The sequence below is a fragment of the Glycine soja genome, chromosome 4 (genome assembly GCF_004193775.1).
Source record: "Glycine soja cultivar W05 chromosome 4, ASM419377v2, whole genome shotgun sequence".
Classification (NCBI taxonomy): domain Eukaryota; kingdom Viridiplantae; phylum Streptophyta; class Magnoliopsida; order Fabales; family Fabaceae; genus Glycine; species Glycine soja.
Window position 1 is genome coordinate 48,524,692 of NC_041005.1, and position 27,151 is coordinate 48,551,842.

The window sequence follows — 27,151 nt, forward strand, 5'->3', positions numbered from 1 at the left end:
TTTGGTTTCGGTCCTAACAACAAAGGACTAAAATTAGAAACCATTATATTTTGCAAGAATGTGATGATATCGATTAAAATAAAAACCAGCATATATCTAATGCTTTAACTTATAAAGACATGAAAACACAATTTCTATATTTGTAGAATTGTAAAACATGTTACTAATAACAAGTTGACAATAGGAAGCAAAATAAATAAGAACTAATAATATAGGAATGAAAAAACTATATATATATAATTTTTACAAAGAATAAAGATAAACACTGCTATATTTGTCGGAGCTTCAATACATTTAATGCAAACACATAATTGGATGATGACCTAGAAAAAAACTACACAAAATTAATGGAAATTAAATTAATTAATTTCTACTTTTATTTAAACTTTTATCTACTTATGAATTACTATAATGTGGAGAGGTAATTAAATGTCTCTAACTCTTTTTAAAAAAGAAAATGTCTGTAACTTAATATCCTATTCCTATTAAAAACTTCCAATATTTAGTAAGGCAGGAATTATAAAAGCACAATATATTTGAGAGTTTTGAGCAAAGATGAAGGAAGCGGAAATAGGATAAATGTTAAATCATACCCGCTCCTTCCTCTCTCTCTCTCTATATATATATATATATATTAATGTTTTGTTTTTTAAACAGTTGATGTTTTAGGATTTCAAAGCTTAAGTAATGTACTTTTCTCAGATGTATCTTTTTTTAATATTCACTAAGTGGTATAAATATTAAAAATCAAGCTATCAAATAAAGATATTTTAGTTTAAATATAATAATTTTAAATTTTATTAAATATTTAAAATCTATATATGATAACCCTAAACATCAATTTTTAATTCCATTAAATATTTTTATTCTCAGATGGGAAGGGAAGCAGGACTATCAATGAATCTTCATACTCCATTATTACTGCGCGCGGTTTAGTGTTTTAATGATATTATTATTAATTGTGTGTTCTCATTGAATAGAAATTTGTTTGTAGAAAGAAGAAAGAGGACGTAACGTAACATTAATAATTTAAGTCGATAATAAAAGAGGAGTGTAGATACAAGTATGGAGGAGAGTGGAAATAGGAAAAAATAGCTTAGAGAGATTTATTTACGAACAGGAAGAGTCACATGGCATGTGTCCAGTCTTCCACATGATAAATACCCTTCTTACCTTCCTTACTAGGACTTTTGACTCTCTCTCTCTCTATCTATGGTAGTAGTAGTAGTAGTATTCATTCATTCTCTCTAATGGCAGAGCTCACACCCTAAACACAAACCAGAGCCTCTGAGAGAAACAACCACAAACTCTCCCTTAATCTTGTCGGTTTCCATATCTGCTGAAAATGAAAGCTCTGTACAGAAGCTCTCTCTTGCTCTTGCTCTTGCTCTTCATCTCCGTGTGTTTTGCATCTTCTTCTTCTCCGGTCACTCAGCAACTCCTAAGCTTCAAAAACTCTCTCCCGAACCCATCCCTGCTCCCCAACTGGCTCCCTAACCAAAGCCCGTGCACATTCAGCGGCATCAGCTGCAACGACACAGAGCTCTCATCCATAGACCTCAGCTCCGTCCCTCTCAGCACTAACCTAACCGTCATCGCCATCTTCCTCCTTAGCCTGGACCACCTCCAGTCACTCTCCTTAAAATCCACCAACCTCTCCGGTCCCGCCGCCATGCCTCCTCTCTCCCACTCCCAGTGCTCCTCCTCATTAACCTCCCTAGATCTCTCCCAAAACTCCCTCTCTGCCTCCCTCAACGACATGTCGTTTCTCGCCTCCTGCTCCAACCTCCAATCCCTCAACCTCTCCTCCAACCTCCTCCAATTCGGCCCCCCGCCCCACTGGAAGCTCCACCACCTCCGCTTCGCCGACTTCTCTTACAACAAGATTTCCGGCCCCGGCGTCGTTTCTTGGCTTCTCAACCCCGTCATCGAACTCCTCTCTCTCAAAGGCAACAAAGTCACCGGCGAAACCGACTTCTCCGGCTCAATTTCTCTCCAGTATTTAGACCTTTCTTCCAACAACTTTTCTGTTACGCTTCCTACTTTCGGCGAGTGTTCTTCGCTTGAGTATTTGGACCTCTCCGCTAACAAGTACTTGGGCGACATTGCACGCACTCTCTCCCCTTGCAAGAGCCTCGTTTACCTTAACGTCTCCAGCAACCAGTTCTCCGGTCCGGTTCCTTCCCTTCCCTCCGGTTCGCTACAGTTTGTGTACCTTGCTGCAAACCACTTCCACGGCCAGATTCCTCTCTCCCTCGCCGACCTCTGCTCCACTCTCCTCCAGCTCGATCTCTCCTCCAACAATCTCACCGGCGCTCTTCCCGGCGCGTTCGGCGCGTGCACTTCTCTTCAATCCCTTGACATCTCCAGCAACCTCTTCGCCGGCGCGTTGCCGATGTCGGTTCTCACGCAAATGACCAGCCTGAAAGAGCTCGCGGTTGCGTTCAACGGCTTCCTCGGTGCTCTCCCGGAGTCTCTGTCGAAGCTCTCCGCTCTGGAGTTGCTGGATCTGAGCTCCAACAACTTTAGCGGCTCAATCCCCGCCTCGCTGTGCGGCGGCGGTGACGCTGGGATTAATAATAATCTGAAGGAACTTTATCTGCAGAATAACCGGTTCACGGGTTTTATTCCGCCCACGCTCAGCAACTGTTCAAACCTCGTTGCTTTGGACTTGAGTTTCAACTTCCTCACGGGGACTATTCCTCCGAGCCTAGGGTCTCTTTCGAATCTCAAAGACTTCATCATCTGGCTCAACCAGCTCCACGGGGAGATACCGCAGGAGCTCATGTATCTTAAAAGCCTCGAGAATTTGATCCTGGATTTCAACGACTTGACTGGGAACATTCCCTCTGGCCTCGTTAACTGCACCAAGTTGAACTGGATCTCCCTCTCCAACAACAGGCTCAGCGGCGAGATTCCGCCGTGGATTGGGAAGCTTTCTAATCTCGCCATACTCAAGCTCAGCAATAACTCTTTCTCCGGCCGGATTCCGCCGGAGCTCGGCGACTGTACTAGTTTAATATGGTTGGATCTGAATACAAATATGCTCACCGGGCCCATTCCGCCGGAGCTGTTCAAGCAGTCGGGGAAGATCGCCGTGAATTTCATCAGTGGGAAGACGTATGTGTATATAAAGAACGATGGGAGCAAGGAGTGCCATGGTGCGGGGAACTTGCTTGAGTTTGCGGGGATCAGTCAGCAGCAGCTGAACAGGATTTCGACGAGGAACCCCTGCAATTTCACTAGGGTTTATGGAGGTAAGTTGCAGCCAACGTTTAACCATAATGGTTCTATGATATTTTTGGATATCTCGCACAACATGTTGTCAGGGAGTATTCCCAAGGAGATTGGGGCCATGTACTATTTGTACATTCTCAATTTGGGTCACAATAATGTGTCTGGGAGCATTCCTCAAGAGCTTGGGAAGATGAAGAATCTCAACATTCTTGATCTGTCGAATAATAGACTGGAGGGCCAAATTCCGCAGAGCCTCACGGGGCTTTCTTTGCTCACTGAGATTGACTTGTCCAACAACTTGCTTACCGGGACGATTCCTGAGTCGGGTCAATTTGATACTTTCCCTGCGGCGAAGTTTCAGAACAACTCTGGTCTATGTGGAGTTCCTCTGGGTCCGTGTGGTTCGGAGCCGGCAAACAATGGAAATGCGCAACATATGAAGTCTCACAGGAGGCAGGCTTCTCTGGCGGGGAGTGTGGCCATGGGGTTGTTGTTTTCCCTCTTTTGCGTCTTTGGTTTGATCATTATTGCCATTGAGACCAGGAAGAGGAGGAAGAAGAAGGAGGCTGCTCTTGAAGCCTATGGTGATGGTAATTCCCATTCGGGTCCGGCCAATGTGAGCTGGAAGCACACCAGTACTCGGGAAGCTCTTAGCATAAACCTTGCAACATTTGAGAAGCCGCTCCGGAAGCTTACTTTTGCGGACCTTCTTGACGCTACCAATGGTTTTCACAACGACAGTCTCATTGGCTCTGGCGGGTTTGGGGACGTGTACAAGGCTCAGTTGAAGGATGGAAGTGTTGTGGCTATCAAGAAGCTGATTCATGTTAGCGGACAAGGGGACAGGGAATTCACCGCTGAAATGGAGACTATTGGGAAAATCAAGCACAGGAACCTTGTTCCCCTGTTGGGATACTGCAAGGTAGGGGAAGAGAGGCTCTTGGTTTATGAGTACATGAAATATGGAAGTTTAGAGGATGTTCTACATGATCAGAAGAAAGCTGGGATCAAGCTGAACTGGGCCGTTAGGCGGAAAATTGCTATTGGAGCTGCTAGGGGATTGGCTTTTCTTCACCACAATTGTATCCCCCACATCATTCATAGAGATATGAAGTCGAGCAATGTGTTACTTGATGAAAACCTGGAAGCCAGAGTCTCTGATTTTGGAATGGCTAGGCTTATGAGTGCTATGGATACACATTTGAGTGTGAGCACATTGGCTGGCACACCGGGGTATGTTCCTCCCGAGTACTATCAGAGCTTCAGATGCTCCACAAAAGGTGATGTCTACAGTTATGGTGTGGTTTTGTTGGAGCTGCTAACTGGGAAAAGGCCAACGGACTCGGCTGATTTTGGAGATAATAATCTTGTTGGATGGGTTAAACAACATGCCAAGCTGAAAATCAGTGATATTTTTGACCCGGAGCTCATGAAGGAAGACCCCAATCTGGAGATGGAGCTTTTGCAGCACTTGAAGATTGCGGTTTCCTGTTTGGATGATCGACCGTGGAGGCGTCCGACGATGATTCAAGTGATGGCAATGTTCAAGGAGATTCAGGCGGGATCCGGGATTGATTCTCAGTCAACCATAGCCAATGACGAGGAAGGTTTCAATGCAGTTGAAATGGTGGAGATGAGCATTAAAGAAGCCCCTGAATTGAGCAAGCATTAGGCATTAAAGTGTCGTGTGGATTCTTTGGGAAACAGACAAGAAGAGAGGAGGAGATGACGGATTCAGCTCCCCTCAGTTTTTTCCTTCTTTGCCGCTTCAAATTATTTCAGACATAAGGGAAAACGGTTAAAAGGGGAATGAATGCTTTTGATGTATGTATTCTTGTTATTTTATACATAAAAAAAAGTTGTTTAACTTGTATATAAACAGCTTCAGTTGTTACCATCTGTGTTTTCCTAGAATTTTCAAAGTACTTTTCTCATTCAAATATAATCCTGAAAAGGTTCTCTGTTCAATCTGCGACCCCAGTGATGGCAACTAAGTGGATCAACAGCAACTTTTGCTCCGATTTGCGATATAATTTGTCAAAACATGCCTCTAAAATCACTCTAACATCAAATTTCTTGAATAACAATTTTATACACTCCCCTCCTCCAACTTGTTATGTGCCCTTCTGACCCTTCTTGTTTTGTTTGCTAGTTAACCATGTAGGAAAAAGTATCACTCCACTCAATAGTATTTTCACTTCATCTGGCCATAAATAATTTTGGCCTAATTCAGCATCACGTATCAGGAGTCAATAAGCTTGTCTGTCCGTCTGTATTTATCATCTCTCTTCGTGCTACTATCACCTCCCCTTTTCTTATGGATTTTTCCTGTTAAAAAACAAAAAGGAACAGGTAACCCACTTGAATTAGGACACCAATGTAGGTGCCACCACCCGTTTCCTTCTGTTGAGTGTGCACGCTTATTGGTTCAACCTCAGAATTAAATTCTTCATAATCCCCTGTTGAGAGAAAATTATAATAGACAAATCAAATTGTGTGGACTTGCCATTTCCCAAAACATTTTCATTTTGTGCGCGTGTGGGTGGTGGGGTGCGTTTTATTAGAATGAAGACTGTAAAAAAGAGGAGTGTAGGATGATAAGAAGTAGTAAATGTCAGTTGTCAAAAGATGAAAAGCAACGGAGGAAGGGACCAAACCTTGACCTATGGAAAACTGAGTGCTATGGTAATTATTGTCACAGGATTTAGGATGATTAATAATAGTTCGGACCACAAATAAACAGCTTTAAGAAGTTCAACTTTCCCCCACGGATAGCAAATTTGGTTGGACCATCTTTGATGAAAGTCCCCAATCTCATAATTGCCAACCTTTTTTATACGAAACTAGTATTTTCATAATTATCAAGAATCTTCAACTCATCAGTGATCGCTCATTTCTGATTAAGAAAAAAAAAGGGTGAGTAAATGAATCCATTTTGTCTGTTCTCCATGGATGTCGTGCTTAGCACGTGATGCATCATAGATGCGGTAAATTATTACTTTCTGTGACTGGGACAATGTGCTCCTCCAGTGGCCACGTATCGGTAAACCTTGTGCCAGAACACTAATATTTATATAATCAACAATAAAGAATGGTAAGCATTAGACAAAGACAAAAAACAATTTTTAATAATTTACCTGTACTAATTAGAAGGGGTTTGATTTAATTTTATTAAACTTGACATGTGCAATATGTCCCTTTGTTTAGAGGAAAACAATTACGGTATTTCCTTACTAACGTAAACTCTGAATATAATCATACATCTGTATTCTGAAAAAGAAAAAAGAACTAGAGATAAAAGCGTAGAAACAACAGTATGTGGTCATAGTCATACACGTAAAGGGATGAAAATTGAAAATAGAACCTGCAGGAAATAAGTTTGCATTTAATTTGGATATATATCTTGAAGTGTAAGGTTAACCTCTCAGCTATTAAATAGTACTACTACTAGCACTCAAATAGTACTACTACTAGCACTCACGGTAACAATCTCTTAGTAGAGATGGGAATAGGCCAGATCGACCTACAGGGACCTACGACTTGACATATATAAAATCTTGTCTGAATTGACCTATTTACTTAAAAGATTAGGTTCAAACTTTCTATTAAATTAAATATATCAGACTTAGACTTATTAAAAAATCTTATAAGCCTGATAAGCCGGCCTATATATATATATATATATATATATATATTATTTTTTTGGATACAATTAATTATTTTTTTGAAACTATCAGACTTTGATTACACATTTCTGCTCCATAACTTCTATTCTTATAATCAAGGACTTTAATTATAATTTAGGTGTGAGTCATGTGCCTTTTTATATTTCTTATTATTTTAATTGACTTTCATTTTTCTTTAACTTTCCTATTATGTGTATACTCCATAAAATATATTAAATATTTATTGTGAAGAAGACTTTTAAAAAGGCTATCAGGGCAGACCAGACTTTTAAAAAGGTCAGGCCGAGCCAAAATAAAAGTCTTTGATAGGCTATAGGCCAAACTCAAGCCTCAAAGATTCATCGTAGACTAGACTCAGGCCTTTCAAAGCCTAACCTAGCCTATTCCTACCCGTACTCATCAGTACCTTCACAGCTCATACTAATGGTATTTGTATAATTAATACCATAGTAGTTGTTTCTTCTGACTTACTCATAATTTCATTCTAGTTCTAATTTATTTTGTGCTCATCTCCTGTCGTTTCTTGTTCCATTTTCCGGGTTACAACTCTGAACGAGTTGGAAACACTTTTAGTCCTCTAATCTGCCATTTGAATTAGAAAATTACGATGCTATTGTCGTTATGAAAGTACATAAGGTGGTGCACTGGTGCGTACGGTTTAATTACCCATTACTAATTCTTAATATTGTGTTATTCCCTACGAATCTTTTTTACCACTCACTTAATAAGGTTTGGCATTTCCAACGAATATGTTCCTTCACTCAACTACACGAAACAAAGGAAAAAGAATACATTGCCAGAAAAATCAATCACGGAAAGAGAATTGGAAAGTTTCAAAAATTGAAACGGAACCTTATGGTTTTGTTTGTGGTTTAATTATATATATTTTTTCTTTTTCTACTAGCTAGCTTACGTTACTGAACCGTATTGTTGAAAGTGTCACGGACATCCATGTACATAGTGATGGAACTGTTTGACCCAAAACTGTATGAGGCATGTGGCATGTAGCTTTTGCAACATCATAGAAGCCCAACATGGGCTTTAAGAATTAAGATTCGTGTGGTTCGCACATTCCCAGCCACAACCATCAGAATGACACGCGCGCGCAGGGTGAGTGACACGTGGGCCAATGGACCATCTGGTTCTGTCGGAAAGCTTACCCTGCAATACGATGCCATCGCTTTCGGGCCCCGCTTCAATTGACCCCAGAGTTTAAAATATTAATCACCATGTGATGATTCCTTAAAATCCTCACTAGTTTCGGATTAGTATTTCATTAGACTAATTTTATTCGATACTATGCTAATATAATAATGAGCTTAAGTAAATATCCTAACGTCCACTAATTTGACATTTTCTTTTTGTAATGAAAAAGCTGAATGTTAAAATTTTAGTTGTCTTCAAACACGCGCATACTTAATGCCAAGATTGATTTGTGTGATATTTTTCATTTAATTAATGATTTTAAGTTAAAAATTTATGTACGCAGTTATATTAAGTAGTTAGAAATAGTAATCATACTTGATCTAAACAAGATTGCATCATCATATAAGATACTTGTTTGTACCCAAACAAATATTTATTACCTTATAAAACAAAACTTATCCATTGTTTGATTTATGGAAATAGGAGGAAAAATAAAATAAAGAGAGGAGCAGTATGATATAATCAAATTTTATTATTTTTATAGGAAAAATAAAAAGTATAAAGTTTTTTTTTTGTTTTTTTAAACCAACAATTGAAATATTATATCTTGCATATCAGTGCATGTTTTTCATTCAATTGCATTTTATATCTTATTTTTCACGCAGGAATGATTAGATTACATGATGTTATTCTTTTTTTAAAAAAATTTACATGATATTAGCTCAACTAGTAAAAATTTAATAGTATTTGATAACTAATGTAAAAATGTTTGCGGAAATGATGTTTTAGTTATCATTATATTACTAAAAGTAGTCGCCATACTTGTTGAAGTAGTTTGTTTCAAGCAAGTAACCATTGAGTTTCGGGCACCATTGTCTCAGCTTTTAGTGTCAATATCATTAAATTTAAGAGTTGTTGGATATGCCATTTTTTTTTATGTTATTCAAATTTACTTGTTTTTAGTTTTCTACGATTGTTCTCTTATTCTCCATTGTTTGTTTTGTATATTTTACTTGTACTTCTTTATTTTTATTTTACATGTTTTTTTTTCCTTATTTTGATTTTCTGTTTTAAACTTCTCTCTCCTATCGACTCCATATTTATGAGGTAGCATATATATTGTGATTAAAAAAAAGCTATTAAGCCATGGATACTCTTGAAAGTGTATTAGGAGGAGCAATTTAGAGCAATGTCAATCCAATCAACATAGTCAGCATGTTAGTTCTGTGGTGAAAATCATGAAACCAATTATTATGAATCATAATCTAGCTAGCATTTCTACCTTTGAGAATGTCTTTATAGATTTCATTGAAGTCAACCAAAGTTGTTTTTAAGAACCTAGCAAAGCTTCAATCAAGAATCTTGAAATTCAAGTTGGGCAATTAGTGGAACAAATTGCTGGGAAACAATATTTTTGAACATCCTATGACCAAAGACGATGAAAGTTAAACAAAAGAGGTAATTAAGATACATAATAAGAACATTTAACAAGAGCATATATACTTCAACAGAAAAATATGAAAGAAAAGGAACAAAAAATTAAGGAGTGGACAGTAAAGTTGGAGGAATATTTGAGGTTATAGATTCAACACAAAAGGTCTTCTACATGTCAAGATTACTCTCCATCAATCAACTGACAAGGAAGAGAGTTATATCAAACATAATAAGTTCTTAGACGTCCTCATGGCCTTGTCCATTAGCACCTTCCTTGCAAAAATATGAAAACCACTCGTTTGTATTTAAGCTTTATGGAATTTATAACTAAAAACCGAAAGTGAATAGAGGATGCATGCATTAATTCCTTGTGTCTACATATCTTCTAGAGAAATACTTAACACATTAACTCAAGATATTTTTCCCTTTACCTTTGGTTTTTAATTCATGTAGTTAATTTAGTTTGTCTTAAAAATTTAACTCCACTTTGTTTTGGTGCAGGGAAAACATAGAAAGGTGAACCGATTGCAGATGCTATGAAAACCCAATGCTGGAAATTAATAATCAAAATCAGTAATGTTTAGTTTCAATGTTCTAAATTTGTAAGTATTATATTTATTGCTGAATTTCAATATGAAGTGAAACTAGACTTATAAATGCATTTATTTTATTATTTAATATATCATATAAAATCTATAACATCTATGATGCGAAATTAAACCGACGAGATCCAACAAAACTACAAAGACATGTAGACAAAACGTTACGGTACAGTAGTAGGAGAGGAAGGAAGAAGGGGGGGCATGCACAATCACAATCACAGATCAGTGCGTGAATTTCACAGGTTAAGTGACGTTGTGTACTATATACATGCTCTAATGATTTTAAGAAAAGATTCTAGTAATGCAAAACGTGTACGAGCATGGAGTGTCGTTTATGCTCCCATGATTGGTCGCATATATATACTAGCTAGATCCATCAGGTAGTAGAAATAGAATTGTAGAAATGCAAAGACGGGTCACGCATTTTTCTCTCTTTTTTGTCCTTAATTTCCAATTTCGTTGTTGCAACTTGCAACAATTTCTCCCCTTGCTTGCCAAATTGGTTTTTTACTCGAACCGTGTCATACACAGGTTCGATACCATACATCCATGCCTGATGATGTCTAATTGTCTACCACTATATTTGATGAATATATACTTAATAGTATCAATTAAGCTTCATTATATAATAATTAAAAAAAAGCTTTAAGCTTTAATATTTGGTTTCTTAAACACTATATATTGAAAATAATTTATACTGCAGACGACCATAAGACTCCGATTTGATGGTCTTTTGTGAAATTTACTGCTAAAGGGAATTGAATATTTTTTATTTTTTTATTTTATATATCGTTAAGTTAGTTAAATGAGGTGGCTAAAAGATCGACATAGTTGGTTCAACATATTTTTTCTCTCTATCTTTTTATTTTATATTTTATATTTTAGGTTAGCATGATATTGATTTGTGGTGGAGAGAATCTCTTTATTAATAAATAATATTTATCGAAAAATTTATCTAATCATTTTTGGTTGAATCTCTTATTTCAATCATTTCTTTTTATTTGCAAAAACTCAAGTTGAAGACCTTGCTCACTTTCATTGGGACTAATGATATGTTGGCCTTTTAATTTTCTTATTTACGATTTTATCTAATGTTATCAAATGTCTTAATTTGCTTATGTTTATTATGTAATTATTATTATTATTTTAGATAAAGAAATTAATTAAATGTAAATTGATAACTATATAAAAATTAAACATTTTAAATAAAATAAATAATTAGTTATTAAAAATCAAGAAATTATCATGCATTAGTATAAAATTAAATATTTATACACAATAAATAAAAAACCCTTGAGCATATAGTAATTTATTTATTTTTATTATAACCGGATGACCTGGATTGGCTAAAAAAATTTTCAAAAGTTGAAGAAAACCTATTTAATCAAATATAATTTGTTTGGATTTGATTTTACCCTAAATCCAAACCAATTCAATTCGTAGATATCAGCAGTAATTCAAGTAATCACCAGAGAGTTTGATTACGCAAAGGGTGTATTAACAAAGTTTGCGTAAGAATTTTTTTTTTTAGTCGTTTGTATAAGAATTAAGATTATGAATGATTTATGATAGAAAAATATTTTAGATTTTTTTAATACATGCTGGTAAGCAAGTGTATGTACGTAATTACAAAAATGTTTTAAATAATTTGAATAGAAAGGATTCAAATAATTTATTACAAAAATTTAGATTCTTATCGAAGTAATTTCTTTTGTAGAAATACTCATAATAATACCATTAAAATTTATAACATGTCTTAAATTTAATAAGAAAATTTTCTATAATAAAACCTAGGAGACTTTTATTTCTTCTTCTTCCTCTCTCGCTTTATTTTCTACTATTCACTAAGAGATTTTGAGAAGGTTATCTTTACTTGCTCTTTGTTCCTCTTATTTACTCCAAGATTTATATATATAAAAGTCATGAGAGGGTTCTATATCAATTCTAAAACTGATGTAGAGTGTCATGAAAAAATGATCACTTTTTACATTGATTTATAATTCAATTATCATAAAAATTGATCACTTTTAACATCAATTAAGATACTAATCAATACAAAAATAAGTTTTTTTTTTTAATATTATTTATGTTTTAGCTTCATCTCAAGTTGCATATAATTATACACATGTCTGTGTTATGTTACAAGAATAAAAGAAATATGTGTTACTATTACAAGAATAAAAACTTTTTAAAGACAGATTATTAAAAATGATTTTTAAATAAATAAATAAACTCAAACTTGTAATCATTGTGTTTAATAATGTTTATGAAAATTTAAACACTTTTTATTTAAAAAATATATATCTAATTAAAGTTTTCTAACATTGATGATTAGGAATATCAAGTCAAGTTGAGTGGAAGAAATTGATCTCTTACAATATATATTCACCCTAACTTAATAAAAAGTATTAAGTACCTCTTCGGTAAAAAAAAAAAATATATTAAGCATCTTCTATTAAATACTTTAAATAATTAAAAGGGTAAATATTGAATTATTTTAAAGTATTTTATACAACAAATATATTTTATAACATTTTAAAAAATGTTTGTTGATGGATAAGAAAATGATAGAGATTCTTGTAAATTAATAAAGGGATGGCGTTGAAAGGCAAAGGTTGTAAGGGTCCCTATGGTAAGTGGGCCACACGAAATTATTGTAACCCTTACGAGCAGCCCCCTTCATCTCTTCTAGTCTTTCTACTATCTGCCCTCTCCACGTGCGTTCTCACTGGGCCCCACCTTCCATCTGGATAAACATCACCTTACCATTTTTTTAAAATATATATTTCTTCACCAGCTGCCAATTTTCTTTTTGTGCGCCGTGTTATTTTCATGCGGGAACCAAAAATCTTTATAACACCAATATTCAAAGCATTCAACTTTTTAGTAAGTTGCTAGTATTTTAAAAAATAAATAAATATTTCTTCTATAAAATTGACAAAAAAAAAAACTAAAATTCTCAGATTCCAAGCACGAACCTGGTCATGCTCCGTTCCTTCCGATTCTCTCATTACTAATCAATGACACATGTATTGTAAGTATGGGTAATCCAAACATGGATTGAGTTCACTAGAGAGCACTAATTTTCCACCAAAATACTGGATTGATCTTTATATTAAACTAAAAAAAAATATTTATCATAAACATAATAAGAGAATATAAAAAAATTCATATAATATAATTTTATGCATTTCAATAAAAATATTTTTTTAAAATTTTTTTAATTAATATCTTAAAAGTACTAATTAAATTTGTCTATATTTAAAGTAGTTTATCATGTTTCAAGTAAGATTATTTTTAATTTCATCTATGAAAAGCAAAAAAGGTGTCCGTATTTTCAATTTACATAGAAAATACATATAAAATATAACTAATGTAAAATAACTCGAAATTTTACAAATAATGTGTATTATCTCTTATCAAATAATGAGCTAAGAAATATAATCACTAAAGAGAATACATTTGACTTTAATGCATAAGAATACACAACAACTACAAGTCCAATAATTTTTTGCGGACACGGCTCAATTTATTTTTTTTACAATATAACTTCTATAAAATCTATTATGGAATATAATTTTAGTTTAACTTTTTCTAATTGATCGCTAGTATTCTTCGGAATCTTTTAAAATTACGCAATATGGCCGTCTTGTCTCTCATGCTTTTGGCCACTTTGTTTATTTTTGAAGGGTTAGACGATGATCATTAATAATAAGAAGAAAAAAAGGGGTTGGATGCTACTAGTTGTAAGTTGTGCTAGGAAATGGTTGGGACGATGGGTGGAAGACGTAGAAGTAAGTAACTAGAAAAGTTTGGGCCAGAGTGAACACAGCTCAATTATTTAATTTGAGGAATTAATAATTCCACAATACATGCTTGGGGTTCCTCATTCACCGGACAAGGTTCAGCATAAAACCTTTGGCTTGTCTACCAAAAGACAAGTTGTTAGATTCAAATCTGGGCCACACACTCCTCCTCCTCCTTCTATCTTAACGCGTTCAAACGCCATTTATTTTTTAAAACTACTACTATACTTCTACCATTCAAATAATTGAGACGGAAAATGTTTTAAATGTCCCCTTCTACTGTATTGATACTATATAGTATTATTTTATGGAACTAAAATAATCAACCACACACCAACTTTTACCATATAATTTATACTCAGCTCAGATCTCATAGGCCTTCACAACTTTCTCCTTTTCAAAGAGAGAACTTCATTAGACATGATATAAACATATATAGGAGATTCCGTGCGAGTGAGGAACACGCAAAAAAAAAAAAAGTCTCGAACTGCTTACAAAAAGTTGTTATGCTACTACATGACGAGGTAGTTTGATTTATATAAGGTAAAGTGACCCTAGAAAATGGAGGTAACCTTCGAAGTAGTTATAAGAAACAACGAGGAAAACAAAAGCCAATTATCTATGAAAATTGAAAAGGCAGCCACGGATAGTGAAAGACGTAGGTTAGTGCCTTAAAATTAGGGTTTGAACGTGCAAGACACGAGGGACCACGTGGGGGTCTCCGGTGTGCGTTCAAGGAAGCTTTGTTTAGGTTTTGGGCTTCTACTTATTTATCGAGGTCGACCCTGCTTTTTACGTGTTTGTTTTACCAATAATAATTATTTGATTAAGATCCATGCCATGCGTATTCTTTTCAAAGTAAGTGATTTTATATTTGTGATGGGCTTAGTAAAAAAATGTAAGGATAAACTTGGATTTTAGTAGCGGCTCACGTGCTTGTCTTATCCTTAAACAACGTGCTCCTTTTCTTTTCCACAATTTTCTAATCCCCAAACTTTGAGCCTCCAATTGTAATCTCTAATTTTTGGTTTTGGGTCAATGAGAATGAGCAATTCAAGGTAAGCATAGTTTGAAGAATCAATGCTAATGTCCGTGGGCTCTTCGAAAAGAAGGTTGGATTGCATAATGCCCAAAATTTTGGAATTTGTTTGGTGAGACAACTTGCTCCTGTGCAATGCATATATTAGTATTACATAAACATTTTATTCAAACTGCATGAATGAATGCATAAACGAACTACTCCAGAACAGAGAGATTAGTACTTAGTAGTAGTATTAATTCAATATACTGTAGCTAATAAGAAGTTCTTTTTTTTATTAGTATCATTAAAGCTAATAAGAAGTTCTATTAGGTCGTAACGCTAAGGCTTATTTATCCAGAGCAGAGAACGATCTGTGAGCCTAAGATATCCCTACAAAAATTAAATTAGTGATGCAATAATTTGTATGTAATTTTTAAATTGTTTATTATTAAATTTTTTGTTATCCTAATATTAGTGATGAAAAAGCTCTTTCGTCATTAAATTGGTCACTAATAACGTATTGATTACATTGATTTTAGAAAATTGCATCTTAGTATAATGAATGAATCCTAAGAACAATGAAACTATTTTCTGTAAAAAAAACAACGAAACGATTTATTCTCTCATTTTGGTACCATTCTAGTCTGGATATTTTTTTCCTTAAATTTTATATTGTATTTATTCTTTAAATTGAGTTGAAGACATGATTCTGCATGTTCTGCTAAAAAAAACTATTCCAAAACATTGTGAATTGTATCTCTGTACTTAGAACTGTTACACATGCATGCTTGTACAGCAAATTCTGTTTTAGAAATATTGTTTTTCCCATATATATACGTCACGTGGTGCAGTACTATTATTTTAGAAGGAGTTGTATTCCCAGCTTCATCAAACTATTTTCCATGTCTTACGTGTGCCAGTTCAGTTTGTATCTACATGGCCCAATAACGCCAGTCCAACAATTTTTTTTTTATTTCTCCATTTTTTCCCACTTCATTGATTGAAAATTAAAAATATATGATACCGATATGACCATATTAGTGATTTTACAAGCTTTCAAACATATATATATATATATAATACTCAAACTTTGAAAACTTTCTTCATAAATTTAAGTCAGTATGACATGTTGGTTGATTTTCTTAATTTTAAATATTCATATTTAATTTTAATATTTTTAATTCATATTTTTATTTACCATAATTAATTTTAATATTGAAATATTTTTTTTTGTTTTATTAGTTTGTTTTAAAAAAGATACATTAAAACATTTCATCTATTCAAAATGTAAATAATGAGTCTGAATATGACTATATAAATACTGATAGTGTAAAAGAATAAGTACAGAAATTACTATCCAAAAAATATAATTTCATAAATTTTAATATTATACTTAAACATTACCCATTCTCATCCCTAACTCTTGCAATGTTATCTTTTTTTTTTCAGCAATTATTTTTTCTTTTCATTTTATTGGTTGAAAACTTAAAAATATATATGATGTATGATACAGGTATACAGTGAACATAGCAGCTTCCAAACCTTTCTTTATGTGAGTCGAGCACCTTATTGCGCGTGCTGAGTTGTAAAACCACAACGTTTGAATCAGAACTTTTCTTTCTCTTTTTTTAATAAAACAAAACTTTTGAATTCGGACCCATGCATAATATTAGGTTTATTGTGCTTGCAAAGAAATTTCTAAATCTGAACCTTGATAAAAAAAATTGATAGAATACTAAAATAGTGTTTAAATAGTTCAGAAGAATTCATTAGTAGTTCCCTTAAAAAATAAAAAAGAATTCATTAGTAGTGATTTATTAATTTCAGCTGACTTCTGCCGAGAATTAATGATAACAGTATGAAAAGTTTTTGCTTATCGTGCTCAATTCTCTATCACTTCAAATCTAATATTGAAATATTTTTCCGACATTCAATCAGATAAAAAAATTAAAACAAGAAAATATAATAATCTTTTGAACTCTCATTGAAATTATGTTTGGATGGGAATTAAAATGAAATAAACTGAAACACAACAGAATTCATAATTACAATTTACATCACTTTTCTGTGTGTGGGTGTAAAGACTAGAAATAGAAAGATAAGAAAAGAAAGACCAAGCACAAAATGGTAGGCAGGACCAGCACATCAGCGATGCAATGTAAGTACAAGATAAGATCACCAAAGGCTAAAGCATGCTACTGTATATACCCGAATCTATCATAGGTACGAAGACTGAACAGCTCAACAGGAACACACTCTCCACTATTTTTGTTTAACTACTATACAAAATTAATTCCTATTTAGATAAAGATGAATATGGGATCATTTCTTTATGAGTTAAACTCTTTTAAACTTTGAATTCTTAAAGTATTTTTTAAATTACTTATAGAACCTTTCGAGATTAAAAATTTGAAAAAGTGTTTAATACACTTTGGAATTAAATTTTCAAAAAATATTTTAATAAATTTTGAAATTAAATTTTTCAATATGATTTCAAACCATTTCTGAAATTCGATATGATTAATTTTGGAGTAACAATTAAAAAATAAGATATAGGACCATTAGCCGAAAAATAAAGTAGTACAAAATGAAAATTTCAAGCTATTAGAACGCTCTTAGCTAGAAGCCGAAAACTGAAGCCCATTGCACCAAATAGGGTGGAGAATTTGGCCCGTGTATAATGCGTCTACTCAATCCGTCCCAGTAAAGGTGGATGGGCCCATTATACTTCAAACAAGTTTCGTTTACTTTTTTTTTCCAGCAATTATAATTACGAATTGACTAATCCATAAGTTAATGGGAATGTCAAAATATTTTTTTAGGCTTCTGGATTTGTTCTGAAAATATCCTAGCATTATTTTGGATTAAGTAATTTGGAATCCATGTTGTTTTCTGGATTACTAAGTTCGAAATAAAGCTATGATATTTTTGGAACAGTTACTCAAGAAGTTGATAGTATTATTCCGGATTAAGTAATTTGGATTATTCAATTTTAAATAATGTTAGAAAGGTACTGAATTTGGTGTTTTGGAACATTTTTAGCCAATAACACTTTGAAAAACTGGTTTGGATTTAGGCACGACTTCATGCTTGTCCAAATTCTCCACAAACCAGACTTCAACCAATAACAACAACAAGAATCCAAGAAAGACGCAAAACAATATTTGTCCATTCACTTTTCTTATGGGGTGCAGATAGCAAAATTTGGGTAGAAGAAGTAACGGCTTTGTCTCCTTATGTATACTTTCACCAACCCTTTCCTACCATGTTTTCGGACTTCTGTTTCATGCAACTCCCAGTTGCTTCCTATACTTCCTTTTTTATTTTTGGAATGACCAATTCAAAATGCATCCTTTTTCTGGTTTCTGAAATAACCAATAGAAAAAATATTTGGGAAAGGTTGCAGGAAGCAACAGTCTCTTTTGGGCCACTTGATCCGTAATTGCTCAGTTGTGTTAGCAGAGCCCGTCCAATTTAGAACTCAAGTTAACACTTTTGTTGTCCAAAACATTTTCAACCAAAGCGTGAGAACAAAATAAAGTCACTGGTGTTATTTTCTACTTTCCAAAGGAAAACTGTTTGATTTAAGACTATAAAGAAGTTACAGCAAGACGTTGCAAAGCTTGAATTAAGGCAGAGTCATTTCTAATCCATGGAAGATGATAAATGTCATCACTAGTTACATGTAACTACAAAAATTCTATTAAGTACCAGTAAAAGAAATGCTTTTTAACTCTCGTCAAATTTGAGGGTGTTTTCTCCTCTTTTTCTTGAGGTATATTATTCTATTCACTACTTTGTTAATATTGTGAAAGAGAAAACAAAATTTTCTAGATTTCTTTGTAATTAATATTTGTGTGTGTGTATATATATATATATATATATATAGAGCACATCAAATATATTTCTCATGAATTTTGCCTTAAAAATTCTGGTAATTTGAAGCAAGCTTTGGATGTGGACAACATTAATGTCATTAAGGATCTGAATTCATTGTACCTTAGTAGATGAATCATTGTAAGACTTGATCGCTTTCATATTTACCTTTTTTTTGGGTACTATACATAGAGGCCAAAGAAACTGTTTTGGTGTACAAGAGTCTAGGACTTTGTTTGAATTTTCCAAATTCTCCTGCCACTAGACCGATCCTAGTGGTTGGTTGAAGAAACTCTTTGAGCACAAGCTATCAAAATATTGTTACGTAAAAAAAATAAAAATTAAAAGCTTGAACACCCAGTTTGCAACTTAGAAATATTAATTATGCTTGTAAAACTAACAAAAAGAAGAAAAAAAAGCACAACTGTATATGTATATTTATTGTGCTCTTGGAAAGGGTGAAAATGGGAGGAATGGATGGAAACGAGTGAAAATTGACAATGAACCAAACAAAGCATGCATGCATCATTTCCAAGATACACTGTCAATTTTTACTCATTCCTCTCTACTTATTCGGTCTTCATCGATCTCTACTCTCTACGATTAAAATATACATATATGTAAACATTATGTTGGTGTAAACTACCACAAGAAATTACTAAGTTCAGAAGGGGTTTGCGAGTCTTCAAGTTCATTTGATGGCGAGTGCACGTGTCTCCCTTCATATGTGGTTATCACCATCCTTGGATCCTCTGCCAAGCGCTCCACGCGTTTCTTTACTCGACAGTTATCTTGTGTGCAACGGTAGTAGCTTCTACACATGCAGTGTAACCAAAACGCATCATTAGAGAATTTTATATATACTGTACTTGTAGAGGCAGTATATATAATTATAACTTTGACAGGATTAAATAATCATCATTATACGTAACTTTGAGATTTTTTTAAAATGTCAATGAATGAAGCCGCAAACAGTTTTTTTTTAATTATTACTTTGTTTATTATGTATGAATTTAAAGCATATGAACCCCTCAAATAGATGAAATTTACTCATCACTTTTTAAAAGTTACTACTTAGTCTATGTTTAAAAAATATATGCATTCAGCATTGCTACATAAAATTTTTATAGTTCTGGCCCCACAATTACCGTTAACCTGTCTCCAACCAAGCCTTTTGGGTCTATCTGGTCAGTCCTTCCAGCGAAAAAGAAGTTTATAATTTCTGCAACATGTTGCACTATAAATAAGTTTAGATCTTTTTACATAAATATGTTAGAGGCTAAAGTAGAATCTTTGAAATGATGCAATTTTGAAGGGTTGGTTTAAACTCTCGGCATTGCTTTGCATCAAATTAACAAGATCAAGTTTCTCCTTAATTAGGCCATTTACGAGTACATATATACTCGTATATTTTTAATTAGCTTGGTATATTCGACAATTCATTTCCCTAAAGTGCTCTAGTACTAATCAAGGCAGAGAATAAGCAGATAGACACTCGATCGCCATTAGGATATTCCTATCTAATTCATAGTTTGTAAATTCTCCTAGCCAGTGTGTGTGTGTAATATACAATTTTGAACCTAACATAAGGTTCCGGAGGCCCTCAAAACTAGCTAGCTAGTTAGCTTCATCGCAATGGCTTTACTATTTTTTCAAATCCTTTTTTTGAATAATAACTGATACTTTGCAAATTGATAGTTAATTAGTTCCCAGAAAACAGCACCCTTTTATAAGAGAGATGTTTATGACTTTGTGTACATCAATTGACAAAATTTTCAACCTCCCAGTTGCAATGTCAAACACCATGATTAAAAATGATAACCACAGTATGAATAAATGTCACAAAATTTTGCGGCATCCCTTTGTTGTAATTAATTACCCCGTCGAAAAATCGACGACGTAATTGAGTGTGAAATCATTGTTGAGCAAATATTCATGATAAAATCAGCATCCAAATATCAACATTGTTTTTTTGCAATAAAAAAGGCACAATAAGTCCTCTATATTTGTATATTAATTTTATGTTTCTACACAGCAAAGCATTCCTCAAGACACGAAAATCCTATGAAGGGATGGATGTCTGTGGGGAAAAACTTTAGTACAGACCTAGAGTAGCAATTCCATCAAAGTGTAAAAAAAGCTGTATTTTTGTACTTAAACATACCATAACATACATCTGAGATAAGTTCTATTTAGTTCTCTCTTTTTCTTTTCTTTTTGGTGTAAACAGCTTTGTGTTTTTGTGATCATATACATACCATAACATCTAAGAGTTATTTAGTTCTATAACATTGGCAGATTTACATCCTCTACTTTACAAAAAAAAGAAAGAAGAAAGAAAAAAACGATTTGCAGTTAACCCCCACAAAACATAATTAAAGTGAAATCTATATAGCTTTAATATGATTAATGATTATAATCATGTCAGCTAACCCAAATTAAGCCTTCCCAAAACCAGTAGTGAGCCAAATATTCAATTCTGATAAAAGTGTGAAACAATGATGAGAGGGGTCGAGAGGTTGGAAAGAAAGAGCGGGAGATCAGAGAGAGAGAGAGCATATCGGATTTAAACAAATATGCTTTCACCTTTTGTTAATCTATATGCAGTCACTCACTAATGAAGCCAAAACAGAAAAGAGAGAAAATTTTGAATTAAGGGGGTATACCTCGGGTGTTGTGTGTTCTTTACCACTTTCTGTCCGTACTTCCTCCACTTGTAGCCATCATCCAACACATCTACATCGCTCATAGTCTTGAAGCAAAACCTTGGCTCCCTCACCTTTCTCCTTGCTTTCATTTTCTTCATCTTCATGGCAGAAACCCCTAGATGATGATTATCATCTCCTCCAATTCTTTTACCCATCAAACAATCGCTTACTTCTTCCCATGCCCTAAATTCATAGGATGATATATATGCAACCATATATATATATATATATGAGACCTATCTCTTTATAAATCTTATCATAAAACAAAATGATTTGACTCCTCTCCCATGGTTTTGAAAACGAGGATATATAACAAGTATTGTTAAGTGATGAGTCATACAATTACTTATAAAACCAAAATGGCTAACTAACATGCATGATGAGATGTGATAATTAAATAACAGTTAATTTTCTCACCATGAATTCACTCTGGATCTGCTCAAGGAAAGGAGTTGGCCTCCTCCTCCAGCTAGCAAATTTGAAGTGAGATCTTCTCGTGGTCTTTGAACTGCGGTTGAAAGTAGGGTTTCAGAAAAACTTGTAGCAGATGAAAGTGAAGGAGCTATTGCACTGATGGATTTCAAAGTGCCTGTTTGGCAACCCAAAGGAGGGTATGTTTGGTTTGGTGGGAAAGGAATATTGAACAACCCCATCTGCGTAGGGATCTGATCTTGCTCTTCAAACAAGCTATGGTTAACATTAGTTTGGGATGTTGTTGACATCATTTCTTGATTATCTTCTCTACCCTTTGAGATCGATCCAACACACTCTCTAGCTATCTATCTCCCTTACTTAAACTAAGAGAAGATCATTGTAACAATAACAAGACAAAAGTGGTTAGTTCCCTTTACCGAAACGAAAGAGGGTTTCTCTCGAACTTTGGCGACGAGGTTACACCATGATCTGGAAGTATGTCTTATAACGACGTAGTTCAACCAACTTTCCCTTTTCTTTTTGGCTGTCTTTACTTGCTTTAAAGAATATATGTCAATTTCTAATAAATTCTTTCACGTCTCGTGTGGAGATTCATTAACTAGATAAATCCCGAAATAGGAAAAATAAATAATAAAAAAATAATAATAAATACATAGTTGGGTAGGGCAGAATGTTGAAAAAGGAAGTGGAAGAATATGCAAAAGGTGAGACTATAGTAACAATTCAATCTGACCTTGTGGTTTGCTTCAAATGATAATGGTACTGTTTGTCCTATAAAGCTTGGAAATTCCATGTCCTTCGTGGTTAGTGGAACTTCACTGTGACATGGAAGTCAACAATACAAGACAAATGAAAAAAAATGTATAATCTTTATTTTTTTACGCCCTAACTTTTATATGAACCTACATTTTTTAAATTATATTATATTTCTTACATTTATTGCTTTTTCTGATCTTTTTTTTTTTTTAATTTTCTCTTTTTTCATGTAAATACGATGTGAATTAATTTTTCATCCAAAATTATGAAACTTTCATGCAACAACCCCGTCACTGTAGATAATAATTATAATATGGGCAAAAGCAAAACTTGTTGAGTGCACAATAATAGAACGAGAGATACATAATCAAGTGTGAGTAAAAAATATCATTCGCCAATTCACCATGAATCTCTCAAAAGAAAAGAAAAAAGTAAAAAAGAGAGCGGATGAACTTATATCTTTTCCGCTTTGTAGGGTTACATTTTATATCTTTTATTATACACATGTGATCTCTTTCGGGGCACCATATATTATAAAAGAAATATCAGAGGACAATGATGATGAATCTTGGGCGCAAATCCATCACACACTCTCTGCATCGGCCGGGAAGATATCATTATGATGGATGAAAGAGGCCCTTTTTGACTTTTTTGCAGCAAAAAAGCTAATTGCCTTTCTCATGTGCCTTTTGTTATTTAACTTTCTAAAACTCGAACTAACCCACATCAATCCACCAACCTTTTCCCTCAAATTCCTCCAGAACAACCTTATAATATAGTTATCATCTCTTGAATTAATTGTGTAACATTCATTATTAACTTTATATTTTGTATGCCTAAACTTTACGTGGACCAATGTGGCGATTGAAAGCATAGTTTTCTCTACCCGGTTGAAAATTACCCACAATTCAATAATTATGTGTTCTTTTTTTGTACTTTATCTAGTTGCTTAACTAAGCACTAAATGATGAACTTCATTTGTAGAAATTAATGAATGAAATAAAAAGTAGCTGTTGAGTAATAATTTATACAGTGAAAGATTATATATATGATTGATGCAATCCATGAACAATTGATTATATGTATGCATTTAGAGTGAAAATCCTTAATTTGTTTTATTTGTCAGTAATGCTTGATACCCACTCTATTCGAAGGTGGGTTGGAAGATATATATAATAGGAGAAATTATATTATCCCAATTTTAATCATAAACTTACCATTATTTTTCCTGTGATAGTAAAAATGAGCTCTTAATAATAATTAAGTAGTTAATTATGTGACTTAGTTTGATTTTAGTTTTAGTGTTTTTGGTTGTTTATTTTATTTTTTGTAACAATATTTAATTAAATGTATCATTAAAAATCATTTTAATTAATTTTGACATGTTAAGTATTTTTTTATGATATAGAAAAATTTAAATTTTTACTCTTTATTTTCGTTATTAATGTTACCATTTTATTTATAATTTATAATGTAAGGGTTTCTTCTCAAGGTAATATTACATGCAATAATTTAATAATGTTATTAATTAATTGTTTCAAGGAAATTTTACTGTATAAAAATATAGATAAATTCTCTCTTCAAGTCAAGACAGCATGCATGCCTGAAACTGAAATGTCTTTCTTTCTAAATCTTTTATCTCCTAAATTCAACAAATAATTACAGCTTAATTCGTGTATAACTTGTTAAAAGAGTGTATATCATTATAAATTAATTTATACAAGCAGCATTCATTTTACACTTTCAAAATATATGTTTAAAGTTCTGCCATTGAATTGAACCGCTTAGCATATAATGGGCATGCTCATAATTCATAAAGTTAATTAAAAAACAGAAAACGTGAAACGGAAAGAACGTCGCTGTTGAAACGGGTCACCCTTTCGTCAGCTGTGATATCACCAAAATACTTAGCTACTAATACAACTAAGCAATTTTTTTAGCTTAATTTGCTTAATTCTTAATTGCGAGTATCTAATGAACGAAAAATTATATGTGCAATAATATATTAAGATTTCATTTTTTTAAATTACATTATTACTTAAAAGTCACATTTTAAAAGTTTATATGACTTATATGTTTGTATAATTTGTGATAAGTCAACACTTATATATATATAATTCTGCAAGTGTTATTTATGTTGTTTTTCAATTAAAATTGAATTTTCACTTCGAAAATATGCTTAATTTTTTTATTATGAAAATCTTTATTTTGCTATTATCACGGTGAAACTGTCCTTCTAATTGAAGAATAGCACAAATAATGTTTATAAAGCTACATGTAAGTTTTGTGTTTGTGACAAGATAAAATGTTCCATATTTATTTATCCTTCTCTTACAGAAATTTAGGTTCTCTAATTTAATATATCTCTTTTACAAAAAATGCTAGAAACATACGTTTTGTAAAGCTTTTTCGAATATTCTCTTTTATTTGTTAAAATTATTGAGAAACACAATTTTTTAAGTCTCATATCTTTTTAATAATTTTATTTTGTGATTTTTTAATTTTTAATAAACTTTAATCAATAAAAAAGCATGTTGATAATATTTGTCTCTGTTATGTCTATAAATGTATATTAGCATTTTTGCCTATCTGGCTTGAAGCTGAATGATCATGTATTCCTCCACAATTTAGCATCCAAGAATAACCTTTGGATATTAGTCTCTTTGTCTTTTTTTTACTAAAGACTGAAGGATTATTTATGTATCGATCCTTAGTTTAAGCACCTTGGTCGAACTTAAATGAAATTAAGGCTTATTCGATCTAGGACCAGTGTGGTTATATATCATTTTCTCTTTACTCGATACCTTTGGGGGATCACGTTGGCCCATAATTGTACTTGTTATTTGTCTGTGCTTAGATGTATTTCAAGTACCTATATTTTGTGGTGCCTTTTAACGATTCAATGTTCAAATATCAATAAGGTCTTTCGGTGATTTTACGGGTATCTAATTATCTGCTAAGAATGGATAAACTGCTACCCCGCAAGATCTGACATGACCTGGTGGTCATGTTTTCATAGAGTATATACCCCAAAGGCGATCGAAATCCTAAGGAACACGAGACAATTTTTTAATGCTCCATTCATTTGCTAGCCCTAAATCAGTAAATTATCTCTTGGGGTATTTAGTCATTGAAACATATATGAAAGTAAGAAGAATAAATTTGAACTCATGATAATTTTAAAGTTTTTTTGTATCCCGTGAAAAATATAATATTTCTACTAAATTAATTTTTGAATTTTTTTTTGTCTAATCAATGCACTTTAACATTGATTCTATTTTTAAAATACAAATACAAATTAATTATAACAAAAAATAAATAAATTATATTTTACAATGAATTTGATATAATTTGAAATTACTTATAAAAGTACTAAATGCTTTTCCATTTTTACACTCTAAATAATTAAATTTAATATTTTTATTTTAACTGATTTGGGGAAAATGTTAAAAATGATTGTCAAGGATATATAACTTCACCAGCTAGCCAAGTAAACATGGACGTACGAAGCCACGAAGGAAATAATATGAGAAATGGTATTGCTAGCGTGAGGCTAACGTGCCAATGATGTCATAAGGAGTACGTACCTTAGTAATAGGAATACAAGATGATTAAAGGATTGAATCGTCTACTACTCTCTACAGAAAAACTCCTTGTATATTGATAAATTATGTATGAATTTTAAATGATCATGCTTTTTCCTTTTTCGGATTAAGCCCTGAGTGAGTTAATTGGAGAAAGGGCATGCAGTGGCAAACATGCATCATTTCTTTATGCCACTGCCTATAGGTGGCCATTATAGCATTCGAACTACCACCTACTAATGATTAATCCACATTCTTCTCAATTTATTCTCTCCCTCCCTCTCCCTCCCTCTCTCTCTGTATTCTTTTTTGGCGCATCCTAGCTCTCTGTATTCACAGCCAACGTATATGATAAGTAGATGATTACTTACATACTTTACCAAAAATTAATTAATATCGTCTTTGAACGTAATTTTAATCATGGCATGTTCAAGTAGATGATTAATTTTTTGTCAGTATGAGTACATATATATATATATATATATATATATATATATATATATATATATATATATATATATATATATATATATATATATCAGTATGAACCCGTAATTATATATGATATTATTCTTTCTACCTTCGTGCGTGTACGTATAGCACGATTTGTTTTGAGAAGCCAAGGCAACAGATGCATAGCGTTCCTACATGTGATACATATTTTTATCAAGAACACACGATTTGCAATAATTTAGTTGCATGACGAGAAGGAACTTTACTGTTCCGGGAAGGTACAATATTGCAGCTTGTACTTACATAATAGAATATTAATTTATACGATCAATATACTTATTTATTTCCTCCAATCTTGATCTTTTTACATTCTATTTTACAGTCACTTACTTCTCTTTATTTGTCTC

The 27,151-nt window shown here is 33.0% G+C and overlaps 2 protein-coding genes across 5 annotated transcripts; one reads left to right on the forward strand and one right to left on the reverse strand.

Moving 5' to 3' along the window:
- Positions 1-1,083: 1,083 nt before the first annotated feature.
- On the forward strand, positions 1,084-5,205 carry LOC114410135 (systemin receptor SR160-like). The gene has a single exon (XM_028373932.1). The coding sequence runs from the start codon at positions 1,346-1,348 to the stop codon at positions 4,907-4,909; it is 3,564 nt and encodes a 1,187-aa protein (XP_028229733.1). The 5' UTR covers positions 1,084-1,345; the 3' UTR covers positions 4,910-5,205.
- A 14,009-nt stretch (positions 5,206-19,214) lies between these two features.
- Positions 19,215-22,479, reverse strand: LOC114410136 (probable WRKY transcription factor 13). 4 transcript variants are annotated; one of them, XM_028373937.1, is made up of 4 exons: positions 21,934-22,479; positions 21,475-21,699; positions 19,957-20,030; positions 19,481-19,622 (listed from the first exon to the last, which is right to left on the reverse strand). In XM_028373937.1, exons 1-3 carry the CDS (start codon positions 22,239-22,241, stop codon positions 19,997-19,999), a joined length of 567 nt encoding a protein of 188 aa, XP_028229738.1. In that variant the 5' UTR covers positions 22,242-22,479; the 3' UTR covers positions 19,481-19,622; positions 19,957-19,996. The 4 variants fall into 4 exon arrangements, with proteins under 4 accessions (XP_028229736.1, XP_028229735.1, XP_028229738.1 ...); XM_028373936.1 differs by having other exon boundaries at positions 19,957-20,045; XM_028373935.1 differs by lacking the exon at positions 19,957-20,030 and having other exon boundaries at positions 19,215-19,619; positions 21,934-22,477.
- Between the last annotated feature and the right edge of the window lie 4,672 nt (positions 22,480-27,151).